Below are 14,676 nucleotides of genomic sequence, written 5' to 3'. Positions count from 1 at the left end.
GCAAAACGCCAGGGATGCAAAAACGCTAGCTGTTGGCTTCTCTACAAAAACGCTAGAGGATGGGGTTCCTTGGCAGGGTGCCCTGATGCAAAAACACCAGGCTGTGGTAGGGTTGCGGCAAGGATCTGCTGATGGAGAAAACGCTAGTGATGGGTCTTGCTTGGCGGGAATCCACCAAGGTCTTGTTGGAGAAGTTGTCTACTGAGCTTGGCTCCTGTTGCCTCTTCTGCCATTTAGTGCTAACTTTGGTTTGCTTATATATCTTCTTACCTAAATTGCTTATGATCATGTTGTGTGCAACCAGAGGATATGTATCTACACTAAGTGACTGGGCATGCATGGTCTACGAATAGACTCACAAAAGTGCTAGATCACTTCCTAATCTAGACTAGCTGGACTGACGGAAACCATGTTATGGTGTAGCTTGTCTACGCACCATAGGGTCAGATGTGTCACGTGACATCCCCTCCTTTGCAAAGTGAGGTACTGGTACCGAACTGTATGGCGTCGAGGAAGATCGCCAATAACATCCGGAATCCTGGAAGGGACTCTGCCGGCCCACTCGGCTGTGTCAGTCGTGCGGTACTTGAACTTCATAAAGGTTTGCAACGCTTGCTTCTTTGGGCCGCGCCGAAATCGACACAGTCTTCTGTGGCTCCTTCGATGCTTCAACTTCATCTAGAGTCATGCTTCTTTCTCCTTCAAGAATCTCCATGGCTGAAAATTCTTGAATCCACTTCCAACTCAAAAACATGAACATACCCGTTCCATGTAAAGTGACTGGAAAAAATCTTGTCTTCGCTAAAGACTGTGTATGCAATGTAGATGAACATAGAGACGGAGTGACAAACCGTTCACCACATACACGCAAACAATGAGATCGAATCTCTCTCTTATGATCTAGAGCAATCAACTGTGGCAATTCACAACGGAAATGCCCATGCTTGGTGCTCATACTGTCATGTGCTCGTTCTACGAATGTGTCATGCCAAGGAAGAGACATGGAACGTGACTTCCTTACATACATCTTTTCATGAACAATTCACATACATTCGTGCTCATTCATGAGTGAAACGTGCTCAACGTACAATATGTCATGCCTAGGAAAAGGGATCCTATAAAGACACTGACTAAAATACAGGAAACGATCACGAATGAAACACTCGAACAATGAGTGCGTATCAATCATGCGAACACATAATACTTCCTGGGAGGGTTCTTTGGACCTAGGCTCGAGAGCCAAGATCGGTTCTTCTTGAATGATCCAATTGTCCTGTGGGGGTTCTTTGGACCTCGACTTGAAAGCCAAGATCGGTTCTTCGAGATTGATCGAAGCTACAACGAGGTTAGCTTCGCTAGAAAAAGCATCCACTAACACATCATCCTTGTGAACAATCCCATCATCTTCATGCAATTCATCATTCCCATCATCTTCATGCAACTCATCATGCGTGTGAGAAATCACATCTTGATCATGCAAATCATCATGCTTGTGAGAAATCACATCTTGATCATGCAAATCATCATGCTTGTCTTTATCATCCAAATCATCATGCTCATCATTGTCAATCAAATCATCAAGCAAATCATTGTCATTCAATGCATCATGCTTCTCATAATCATGCAAATCCTGTGTGTCATGCTTGGGAGAAGAAGAGACTGAGAGAGTCTCCTTTCCCCAAATCTCTCGTATCTGTGCTTGAACTTGAGAATAGAGTCGCCAGAACTCTTTGTTTTGTCGGTCGCTCTATTCCTGTATTGCTTTGGCTTCCTTCCTTGCTGCTTCTCTTTCTGCTTCTCGTTCTGCTCTTCTTTCTGCGTGTCTGCGTTCCATTTCTGCCATTCTTTCTGCATATCTTGCTTCGCGTTCTAACTTCCTTTCCATAAACATCATGTCTAAAGCCTCCATAGGAGTTAGTGCAATTCTTGACGTAGATGGGGAAGGAGGAGGGTCGGAAAAACCTCCTGGTGGGGAAATTCTTCTTTGCCTCTCTCATGCTCGTCACCTCCAAGCGAAGTATCCATTCCGCTTCGAGTGATGACCATTCTGAAGTCGTGGATTCTTGTGGTCTTGGGTTCTTAAGTTCACGAGGAACTTGGGTTCTTGCGGGTCTTGGGTTCTTGAGGGTCTTGAGGTTATTGAAGTTTGCTTTCGCTTGCAAACCGTGTTTGAGAAGGATCTTCTCTGCACCCGAGTTCTACTCCTTTCCGCGGGCGCACCCCTTGGCGGCCTTGCGCTCACACCAAGGTTGCTTTTTCCCACCTCACATCGATTGGCCAGCCGCTAAGTGCACGGTCCGCTCTCAATGAGTGAAAAGAGACACAAGGGGAGGCTGGACAAGCTCTTCTTTCTTTGTATTCCTGTCACTCTTCAAAAACACGATTAGGAATTGACATGCCGAAGCGAACTTGGGTTCGTGCGACCGCAACAAGCAAAAAAATTCTTGTGATTCTTGTGGTTCTTTCCTTGAGTGATACAAAACACTGCCAAAGCTCTGGTACCAATGTAAGGTGCAGCGGAATGAATGTTGCTCTTTCTCAAGATGAGTGTTCCGAACTGTGCTCAAGGTTCCTTTTGTTCTTATGGAAGGGAGAACCTTTCCGTTCTTAATGAGAGAATGCTATGATCACCAAGTGAATGGACACTGTGCGTGCAAGTGTATGAGACTGAGAGATAGAGAGAGAAGAGAGATACGACACCAGAGACGTTGTAAACCCTCCTCCAAAGGCCCCACTCTCGTCAGCGAGAGAGGTCTACTTATGATTGCACAATCTGGTACAAATGGAATGCATGTGACTGATGCAAGTCTAGGCTATGTCGATGATGACGACGGAGATGACGAAGTCGACCTAATGGCTGAAATCTGCAATCTTCCTACTGCTGTCCAAAAACGCTATGGGCTGAAATCTGCTGCGGGTCCAAAAACACTGATTTTTGGGGCTTTTTCTGTGGGTCTTTGTCGCTGAAATTCTGCAGGTTTAGGGCTGAAAACTGATGATCTTCAAGGCTGAAAACTGATGGTCTTACCGGGGCTGAATCTGCTACTCTTCGAGGGCTGAATCTTGCTGACTCTTCATGGCTGAAAACGCTAGGCTGCTGTGGCTAAAAACGTTGCAAACTGCTAACGCTGGGTCATGCAAAACGCCAAGGATGCAAAACACTAGCTGCTGGCTTCTCTACAAAAACGCTAGAGGATGGGGTTCCTTGGCAGGGTGCCCTGATGCAAAAACGCCAGGCTGTGGTAGTGTTGCAGCAAGGATCTGCAGATGGAGAAAACGCTAGTGATGGGTCTTGCTTGGCGGGAATCCACCAAGGTCTTGTTGGAGAAGTTGCCTGCTGAGCTCGGCTCCTGTTGCCTCTTCTGCCATTTAGTGCTAACTTTGGTTACCCAAATTGCCCTACCTCTTTTGTTGGAAAGTCACTTAAATTAATAAGTGAAAAATGTCAAAAATAGGTAAAATAGGCTAAATGCATTGAAAAATTCCCCTGAAGGATTCTGATGGATTCTTATGGGAATGCTTATGATCATGCTGTGTGCAACCAGAGGATATGCATCTACACTAAGTAACTGGGCATGCACGGTCTACGAATAGACTCACAAAAGTGCTAGATCACTTCCTGATCTAGACTGACTGGACTGACGGAAACCCTATTATGTCCACGGACACGTAGGGTCGGATGTGTAACGTGACACTTTCCTTCCTTTGGGTAATTCCACCAAATCCCAAGTATGATTAGCATGCAAAGCTTTAATCTCTTCCTGCATAGCAAGCTCCCACTTGTCGTTGTGCTCACATGTCTTTGCCTCTTTATACGTAAGAGGCTCTCCCTCATCTGTCAACATAATGTAATACAAAGAGGGGTCATATCTGCTCACACGCCGTCTTTGACGAGTAGACCGCCTCACCCAATGATCCACATTATCCGGCAATGGGTTTGCATCAGGTGGCATGATAAAATCATCAACAATGGGCTGCTGTACATCATTTTCAGCACCAATTTCAGCAATGTTTCGTGGCTGCAAATGCCCTTCAGGGCCTCAATTTGCTGTCCAACATCATCCGGCTCAAACACCATTGGATCATCTATATTTTCAGCCATATGTGGTACATCCTGAGGGTCAAAAATAGGCCTAACAGGTGGCTGGTCATGCTGAAATTTCACCCTTTTATGGTCATGTTTTGAGGCACAATTGTTTTGAAGCAGCCTTGCCTCATTAAAAACAACATCCCGGCTGCGTACAACCCTTTTGAGCTGAGGTAACCAAATCCTGTAACCCATTTTGCCTTCTTCACCGTATCCCATGCAAAGGCCTTTAATGAACTTGGCATCTAGTTTACTCCTCAACTCACGTCTAACATGCACAAAAGCCTCGCAACCAAAAATGCGTAAGTGATCATATGAAGCAGGCTTGCCAGACCAAACCTCTTCAGAGATGTCACCTTTCAAAGACATGTGAGGGGATCGATTGCATATATGCATTACAGTTTTGAAAGCTTCTCACTAGAATCCATGAGAGAGATTAGCTGTGGACAGCATGCATCTCACCCTCTCACAAAGTGTCCTATTGAATCTTTCAGCCACACCATTAGAAGAGGGGTTGTATGGCAGAGTAAGCTCCCTCTTAATGGCCAAATTTTCACAAAATTTGTTAAATTCAGCACTTGTGAACTCCCTCCCATTGTCCGTACGCAAGCATTTTAGCTTTCAACCTGTTTGAGTGGTCACAAATGCGTGAAATCTCTTAAACGCAGCAAAGGCTTCATCCTTAGATTTAAGCAAATAAACCCAAATTTTCCTAGAATGATCATCAACAAAGGAGACAAAATAGCATGTACCTCCCATAGACTTAGTAGGCATGCTACATACATCAGAATGTACAAGATCAAGCACACAAGATTTACGAGAGACACCGAAGTAATAAGAACGCTTTACTTGCTTGCCATATTGACATTCATTACAAAAGTCAAGCTTTGTGCCTTTAGCATCAAGCTTGTTCAAAGTACAAAGTTTAGAAAGGCCCTTTTGGCTCATATGGCCAAGCCTCTTGTGCCACAACTCCATGTGAGTTAATTTCAGCCAATGCAATAAACTTGCCCAACACAGCCTTTCCATGCATGCAGTAAAGTGTCCCTTTCTTTGTGCCCTTTACAATCAGCCTTGAGCCTTTAGTCATTTTCCATGATTCTCTCTCAAACAAGATGCTGTAACCATGTATATACCAACAAAAAGCATACTCTTCTTGATTCCCAGCACATATCTAACATCATGCAAGACAAGCTCATTTGTGCCATCTATGGAGAGATGCACAGTGTCAATACCCTCAATGGAACATGCATGATTGTTTCCAAGGTATACATGGCCATGCTTGCCTGCATCAAAAGTAGAGAAACACTCTTTGATAGCAGTCACATGAAATGAAGCACCGGAATCAACTATCCAAGTCTGGGATAATGCATCATTGACAGTCAACAAAGCATCAATAAGATCTGCATGTCCTGTGAATGAACATTAAGAGAGGCATCAAGGTCATAAGCATCATCATCTGACAAAGTGGCACACAAGATGTCCTCTACATCTGACAGCTCCTCAATCACAACACTAGAGGCCACATTGGCCTTCTCTTTGTCCTTTGAGCTATATCCTGTGCATCTGTCTTGACTTCCTTCTTCTCTTTCTTTTTGTCTCCGCCGTTCTTTTTCCGTTCTAACTCGGCTTTATAGTACCTGCAATCGGGTTTCTTGTGACCTTTCCTGCCACACTGATAGCAAGTCACATCACCCTTGCCTTTGCTCGCATATCCCCTTTCCTTACTCTTACTCTTACTCCGTTGTGCATATACATTCTTCTTTTCTGTCCTGCCTCTAACCATGTTGGCAAAGCTGCCTCCCTCTCCACTTGCTTTCCTCCTGATTTCCTCATTTAAGATAGAACCCCTAACACCATCAAAGGTCAAATTGGGGTTCTTAGACAATGAAACCACCAATGTTTCCCATGACTTAGGTAAGGTCATAAGCAAGAAGATAGCTTTCAGCTTATCATCAAAAGGGGGCAAGTTTGAATCCTGTAAACTACGACAAAGTTCCTGCGAACAACAACAAGTGCTCTACAACGCTCTTGGACTCATCTAGTTGCATGCCAACAAGTTTTCGCATCAAATGCACTTGGTTGACAGGCGTTGTATTCTCATACATTCCCTTTAACTTCTCCCACACATCAAAAGCACTTATGAGACCTTCACATCAATGACTGTCTCATCGGTCATGGCCATTTTAATATATGTAACAACCTTCCTGTTCAAGCTAACCCATGCTTCATCCGTCATATTCTGTGGCTTTACCTGTTCAAGTGCCCCTTCACAATCCTTAAGAAATAGGATTCCCAGGATTCTGTCTTTCCAAAGACCGAAACCTGTTCCATCGAACCTCCTAATCTCGAAGAGATTCTTCACATCCGAAGAAGATGAGGTCATAAGTGCACGAATAAGAGGGCTAATACGCTGAATTTTTGGGCAAAATGCACAAAAACCGGAGTATAGCCTCACAAAGGTGTGCACTACAGCTCCAAATGGTCACAAGAGCAATTTGGGACAAAATATGTTGATTTAGGCACAAAAAACAATTTTTGAAATTTATGCGCAGGAAATTTCAACGAGCGAATTTGTGCTCAAAAACAACAATTTTTGTTGTTTTTAACCTCACAGAACATACATAAAACTAATACATAGCCTTTAGAAACATGTATGAGCAAAAGCCCCAATTTGTAGCATCAAATTGCACGAAATTGAGCCACAAATGGTCATACATAGCCAAAACTTGTCAAATGTGCGTAGATTGCATCAATTTGCACTTTCCCCAATGTAGTCGCACCATAAAAACACTTGCAAAAACGTGCGTAAATCTGAAATTTGCTGGAAACACCTGTTTTGGGACCTGTTTTTCGGCAATTTCAGTGTTTTCGGGTAGCGGGGACTTAGCAAAGATGTTCCCACATCTTAGTACATCATTTGCAAAACCTGTATTTTGCTGTCATAACCTGTAATTTGCTAATTTTGACCTAATTTCAACCTGTTTTAGGTCAATTTGGCTTGCCGGGAGCTCTCTAGTGTCCGGGGACAAGTCCTTTGGCGAGGAAATTGCAAAATCTCGTGTGAAAGTTGACCTCCTTGGCTGAAAATCAGTGTTTGCAGGTTTGGGAGCGGTGTGTGCAAGTGAAAGAGCACGCGAAGAAGTGCAGGGTGTGCACCTTGGAGAGGGGCGAGTGCAAGCAGAGAGATGGGCGCTAGCAGAACGAAGAGGGAGAGAGAGCAGGAGCGCTACACAATTTGGGGAATAAGTGAGTGAGTTAAAATTAACTTACATTACCTTTATTAAAATGTATCGGACCAATTTGAAGTTAGTGGCCAAGTTCAATGTGAACTTTGCCAAAGGTTAATAACCCTTAAAACTATACACAATGGGGGCCATTTGGGCCTTTAACCCAACAAGACCACACACACACACACACACACCAAGACTTGCCCAAAAACTGACGACGTGGTAGCTAGACGGACGCTCCGAATTTTTCGTTGGCTGATGACGTGGTAGATTGTACGGATTTCCGCGTTTTGCGCTAATTGCTGACATGGCAGTTGTACGGAATTCCGTGATTTACGCTGGCAACTTTTTGGCATTGCTTTTGGACCAGAAGCTTTTGAGTTTGAAGGCTTTTCATGTAAACTGCTTTTCATAGGCGAAGGGTCTTTAAATATGTGCAAAGGGCTCATTCTCTGGCATGCTTCCTGAAGAAGGTGCAGAGTCTAGAGTACTGGCTCAACTCCGATAAGGACACAAGAGACACCTGCAATGCCACATGTATGAACAAGGCAACTGTGGAGAAGAGAGACACTCAGGTAGAAAGAGATAGGACATTTGAGAGAGAGAGAGAGAGAGAGAGAGAGAGAGAGAGAGAGAGAGAGATGGAAAGGCTCTCCATGTTGATAACAAACTGCTCATACAAGTGACCAAGGGTGGTCTGGCATAGAACCAACATTCCCCAATGGATAGACCCGAGGTACGAACAATTGCGACTGCTATTGCCATTCGCTCCTGCACACGAGGCCATGGTCTCCACATGGGTAACACCTCGAACATGCTCTAAGAGCATAGATCTGGTGCATCTCCTCCTAGCTAGACCTAGATATGGATCTCGGATGAGAAACTCTGCCATTGTATGATCATAAAGCCTACGTAAGGTTTCCCTGAGCAGCACCGTAAGATGATCTCCATGCACTGCCACTGCTGCCCATCAAAAACGTTGGGGCTGATCATAAAACGCTAGAGAAGCTAGGCAAAAACGCTAGGAAGAGGACCTCTGTGCGTGCCAGCCTTGGCCTGATCTACGAGCACCACCCTCCCAGCTCAATTGTAATGTTTAGGAGAGATACCCTCCTTGCTCCCTATATGGGGTCTCATCCTAGCTGCCGGACCCACTCCCTAGCATCTCACGACCTCATAAATGGGGAAAATGAGAGGAAATACAAGGGAAGGACACCAGAGTTTTCTCCATACCTCCGCCTGTCTCCGGCTTGTGGTATTGCAGCAAGTGTCGACTGGTGCTTCTTCTCGCCCATCCTCCTCCTTGCTTGTTCAGTTTCTTCCTATTCGCCTTGCGATCTTGGGTAGCATACTTGCCCCCTTACCACTTACTTGGAGGACTCTTCACTCGACAACTATGAGGTACCTATCTTTTAGAGACATATATGGATACCTTCTCCTCTTGGCTCTCCACCTAGTTCCTAGGCGGGGGTTTTCCCCTAGTTTTTTCAGTTATATAGTTGTTCCAGCCTACGGGCGTTATGTTTTAGTTTTTTCACTTTTTGGTGCCTCACCTCTTTATAGGCTCCATGCCTTCGGGCAGCCTTGTACTTTGCCTTTAGGCATGTCACGCTCTATGTGCCATGTGGACATGCTTCATCGACTTCTAGAGCCAATTTTCCAATTTGAAACCCTCTTGCACAAATGGTTTGTACAAGCGTTTTGACAAATGTTGCTACACTACGGTGGGCATCTGGCATGATGTACATATAGTTCTAAGTTAGAGGAATCCAGCAAGCCATTCCCCACATCAATCAGATTCCCGGGTGGTAGATGTGCAACAGTTCCACCCAAACTAACACCCCCTAGCCTAACTTATTAATAAATCAATTTATTGATTTATTTGTTGGGTGGGTGGATAGTTTGCCATACCTAAGCCTAATAAAGTTTATAACTTGCAAATCTTACCTATAAAGGGACCCAGGCAGCCAGCGTTTTAGGCAGATTGCAGATAGTGCTAGACATTGGAGAGATTGGCACTTTGGAAGAAGGCAGATTCAGCCAGTATTTTTGCAGCGATCAGCCAGTGATATCCATTCTCAGCCGTAGCGCTTGCAATTGGCAGCAGATCAGGCCAGCGTTTTCAGTTTTCAGCCCTTCCGTCGCGGGAGGGTGGGAGATCTGCAAGCTCTTGCCCGTAACAGATGCAGTCCGGTATTTTGCCAGCCCATTGAGCCTCCCCTCGGTCATTCCCTCGCCGGCATTGAGTTCTCCATCGTTGTCTATCATTGGCATCGTCGAGATCTGCGTTTTCAGCCCTTTATCCCTCACACATCGGGAGTGCAAATCAGTCCTTGGTGGCCATCCGCAATCCCACATCAAGAAGGATCTACAGATAGTAGATAGCACTAGACATTGGAGAGCTTGGCGCTTTGGAAGAAGGCAGATTCAGCCAACGTTTTTGCAAGCAATCAGCCAGCAATATCCATTCTCAGCCCTAGCGCTTGCAATTAGCAGCAGATCAGGCCAGCGTTTTCAGTTTTCAGCCCTTCCGTCGCGGGAGGGTGGGAGATCTACAAGCTCTTGCCCGTACCAGGTATTTCAGCAGCCCATTGAGCCTCCCCTCGACCATTCCCTCGCCGGCATCGAGTGCTTTATTGTTGTCCGTCATCGGCATCGTCGAGACATGCGTTTTCAACCCTTCATTCCTCGCACATCGGGAGTGCAAATCAGCCCTTGGTGGCCATCTGCAATCCCACATCAAGAAGGATCTACAGGTGCATCAAATCAGCCCCGGAGGTGCCTCGTCTTGAGAGTTACCGCGGCAAGAGTCATCATTCGAGTCAATAGAGTCTGCACTTGAGGTATTGCATTCTGTGTACATTCCATTTACGCAATCTAAAGCAAATATCACATCGGCAACAGTGTGTGGGGCGCTTGAAAGGGTTCGTTGGGATCCCATCGGGGGTCGCTCCTTCTCTTCTCTCTCTTTCTTTCTTCCTCTACACATCTCTATTGCATTCTCTCATTCCCTCTCTCCAATGAAAGGCAAAAGGAACCATCATTCAAGTTAAAAGCAATGACTACCACAAGGGAAAGAAGTGAAGGATTTTGGAAGTGTAAAACTAGATCTGTACCATAATCAATTGTGTTGCACCTGACAAGGCGGTTGTATCAAATTCACTTCCCTGTAGGCAAGCAACCTTTTGGCGCCTACAATATTTTTTTCATTTCGCACATGCTCGATGGACTCGATTCATCAGGTGTCCTCCTATAGTTGTCCTCGCTTTTCCTCCTCCTGTATGAGAAAGACATTCTGGAGTTTTGGTTTCCTCCTTTCACCCCTAAATCCTTACACCACTATTTTACATTTGCATCCAATTTGAACTTCTTTGAAGAGAGCAGACACTTAGCAATTTGTCAACCTTGAGCATTCTAGTGGCTTTATGCCTTTATTTCCATTAGACTTTCTTTGTAAGTTGTAACAATGTCAATAAAATACAAATTCTTTTCGAATTTCATGTCATCTCAATGTTTTCAAGCTAAGTCGGTGTTGATCAAAATTTTATTATTTTTGAAAGTTCAAATCTGTTTACAATGGTGAATTGGGTGGCAAGACCAAGAGGTCCTGACACCCCAAAAGTTTTGTACCTGCAAGCATCGATATATGCGTCAGTATATATCGCAATGCAGCATCAATATCACAGCCGATATAGGCATTGATACCTGCGTCGATAGATATCGACGCCTATATCAACATTTTGATTGCGATGCAGATATCGACGCCCGTATCAACACCTCGAGGGGATAAAACCAAGTTTATCAACAAAAAGCCTTGTTTCTAAAGCATTCGATAGACCCACTTTGAGGATGTGATCCGCTCTTGAGCTCAGTAAACTTGCATTTTAATCATTGATACATTACTTTTTCACCAAAAAGTGTGTGTGTGTGTGTAAGTGTGTTATTACCAGCTAACAAATCTTCAGTGTGATGATGCAGGCACAGTATGAAGCTAAATGGAGGAAAAAAGGGACGGGAAACTCACCTCTGCAGGTGATGGTTTTGCCTTGGGTGGCAGAACACGAAAATGCTCGGAAGGCCAGTCTGGCAGCTTGAAAAAAAGAGTTACTCTGCCCCTGCGAATCGAGTGAGGAGGAGGAGGCGCGGGAGGAGGCGCCAGCAGCTGCTGCTGCTGCATGAGAGTATCTTACAGAGACCAATTTGCGTCTCGCAGCCCTCATGCTTCTCACGACCTTCCTGAGCTTGTAGAAGTGAGCTATTTACAGCCTCACGAAGTGTCCGAGGGAAAATTACCAAAATACCCCTCTAATTTGTGGAAATTCCCAAATTACCCTTCAAATTTCAATCAAAAATTCCCAATATACCCCTCATATTTTGTTGTCATAAATTCCCAAAATGCCCTTCAAATTTCCCAAAATACCCCTAGTTGTGAAAGTAAATTTATCCAAAGATAAAAAAAATTTAGCTTTTCATAAGAAGATTGATTGTCTTTCAATACAAGATACTAAAACTAGAATTTGAGCTGGTTATGTAGGCTTTGGAGATAAATTGCTTCATTATTTTTAGACATAATTGTCTTTTTTTGTGAGGTAATTTGTGACAAATAACATGCTAAGCACTAAAGAACGGGTCTCCATTGTCAAAAAAGAATAAAGATTTGGAAATCATGAACAAACCAACTAAAATAGATACAAGGGTATTTCGGGAATTTTGGAATTTGAGGGGTATTTTGGTAATTTTCCCAATATTTAGATACAGTAGTTTGCACCTATGTCGCTGGGACACTCACCAGAGCGGCCAGAGGGTCGCCGGAAACCCTCCCTGGTAGATTAATAATATAGATAGGTATAGATATAGATGTGCAAAAGTAATCAATATAATGGCCCTCTTCAACAAATTGCATGCGCTAGCGTATGGATAAGCTTGATGTTGTGCGTTCAAGCCATCCCAAATCCTTATTTTTTCCCCCCAAAAGGATCAGACTATCATAGAGAATTGCATTTATTCATAGAAATTGTGATTAATTCACAAGATTAATCTATGTGTGTAACAATTTGCAAAGTTCGTGTAACAATCGCTAGATCAATCATGCATACACACACACACACACATGTACTATTAGAGAAAGAGAGAGAGTGAGCTTGACAAGGGTGGAGGGCCTAAGTTATGGAGTCGACCCCCCTAACAAAAATTGTATTGATTAATCCTCCCAATAAGAAAGACTTTAAAATACACATTTTGCTAACATTCGATCAAGGGGATTGATAACTCCAAAATTCGGCAACATAACCATTGATGAGAACCTCGTTCAGAAGGAAGGAAAAGGAGTAATGTGTAGCAAATAATACACAATAGCTTTTTGTTTGCATAGTTAAGCATAGAAGAGCTTCATGGCTATGGTTTTGTGTGTAGTGAGAGTAGGAGAAGAGAGCACTAAGAGAAGCAAAACTGGCCACAGCTCAGTCCTATTACATGAGCCAAATCGACCCCTCAGCTCTGAGCATGCTATTCTTGGTAAAAAGAGCCTCACTTTTGTGGGTGTAAAAGTGTGGATAAGTGGCTACAAAGGTTGCTTGCCTCACATTCAACCAGGGCACCCCCTCCTATACCCCTCTTCCTTCTCCTAGCCACCCATTGTTGCCTTGGCCACCAAAGTTTAGCCTTGATTCCCAAATTAGTTTTTTTGGTTTACCTCTTAGCACAAAGGCATATGGACCCATTTTAATTTCATACGTAAACACACATCAAAATGTTGAATGAATTCACGAGGCACTTTTGAAGGTAACATCATTCTTTTGGAGTTAATAGACCACGAATGCACCTCTTGATCCACTTCCCCTTGCTTGGTTGACCTTCTCCACACTCTTAAAGGCTTTCAAGACCCATTTTAATGTCCTTTTGGTTCCGTACAATCACATCAAAATCTAAGTTGAATTCTCTAAGAAATTTCAAAGGTAGCATTATTCTTCTCACACTGATAGGTCATGAAAGTATCTTTATGCTATCATTTTATTTCTTGTCGTTTGACTATCTTTACTTTTTCTCTCTAGAATTATGAATTCTAGCGAAAGAAACTCATACTTTGTCCTTGACTCTGAGCACATACAAGAGAAGATATACTTGGTCTTATTACATTTAGCTCAGGATCCACTTCAAGCATTGACATCATTTCGTCGTCGTAGATGAAGATTACCAATCTGCGTAGTACTCATTAGTCACTACTTCAATAAGCATCGCATACATTTTAGCAAAAAACATTGTTCCATAGTAGGTTTACTCGGTACTTGGGAAGGGAAATCATCTACAAAGCATGAAACATTTGTATGCATGCACTTGATAAATACAAATGAAGTACATTGGCATAACAGAGGTCAAAAAGAGAAAACTTTCTTCATTTTTCATCATTACATGGAAAATTTGCACGTGAGGCATCTTATGTAAAGTATGGTAAGCAACATATTGGATTTACTTTTAAGATTGTTCCATAGTGAGTTTACTCGGTACTTGGAAGGGAATTCAACTACAAAGTGTGAAACATTTGTATGCATGCACTTAAACTTGATAAATATAAATGAAGAACATTGACATGGCAGAAGTCAAAGAGAGAAACTTTCTTCATTTGTCATCATTATTTGGAAACAAATTCCCTGAGGCATCTTATGTAAAGCACCATATTTTCATGACATGAGATACTTTTAGGTTGCAGAATCTCTTCAATGCCTTCAAGTTTAGGAGGCTCTTCTCCTATGGGCTCCGTTGTGGAGGACCTTTGTAAGCCTTAAGCAAGCTAACATGAAATGCACTATGAATTGCCACACGAGAGGGCAAGTTGAGCTTATAGGCCATTTCATTGAATGGTTTCTAAACTTGAAATGGACCTTGATATGCCACATTAGCATAATACTATTGATGTTCGATTAACTCTCCTTGCCAAAATATGCATGTAGTATACCTTGAGCAAGCTTTGGAAAACTTGAGAGGTATCCAATCCTCTTCTTTGAACTAAAGAATTATTATGTTCTCATTTGTTTAGCCTTATTCTTTTGTAGCGAAATGGATATAGCTTGTTCGATCTTACTTTCTTATTGGCTTTGGTGATATATCTCCTTTACATAGGCTTTTAGGAGATCAAGTACAACAAAATTCTAATTTAACCTTGGTGGCCATTATTATTGAACACTTATTTATAAGAAGCAGATACTTTCTTAATGGCTTTTTTGATTTTCCTCCTTTGTGTAGTCTTTTAGTAGATCAAGTATGACAAAATCCTAATTGAAATTTGGCCATCTGTTTGAGGGTGATAGGCCAATGAGAAAATTAGTTTTGTACCCAAGTTCTTGAGTAACCCTCTTCAAAGAT

The 14,676-nt window shown here is 43.1% G+C and overlaps 1 protein-coding gene across 3 annotated transcripts in view; it reads right to left on the bottom strand.

The window, feature by feature from the left end:
• The window catches only part of LOC147459538 (alcohol dehydrogenase class-3-like), a 71,035-nt gene extending 59,436 nt beyond the window's left edge, over positions 1-11,599 (bottom strand). For all 3 annotated transcript variants that reach the window (XM_086510786.1, XM_086510787.1, XM_086510788.1), the window contains exon 1: positions 11,342-11,599. In XM_086510786.1, coding sequence (XP_086366912.1) covers positions 11,342-11,494 — 153 coding nt within the window. In that variant the 5' untranslated portion in view covers positions 11,495-11,599. The remainder of the gene's footprint in view (positions 1-11,341) is intronic.
• Positions 11,600-14,676: the final 3,077 nt, after the last annotated feature.

This window comes from Adiantum capillus-veneris, chromosome 4 (assembly GCF_014529385.1).
Source record: "Adiantum capillus-veneris isolate H3 chromosome 4, ASM1452938v2, whole genome shotgun sequence".
Taxonomy (NCBI): domain Eukaryota; kingdom Viridiplantae; phylum Streptophyta; class Polypodiopsida; order Polypodiales; family Pteridaceae; genus Adiantum; species Adiantum capillus-veneris.
The sequence above is the reverse complement of the archived record's forward strand: the minus strand, read 5'-3'. Positions and strand labels throughout refer to the sequence as shown.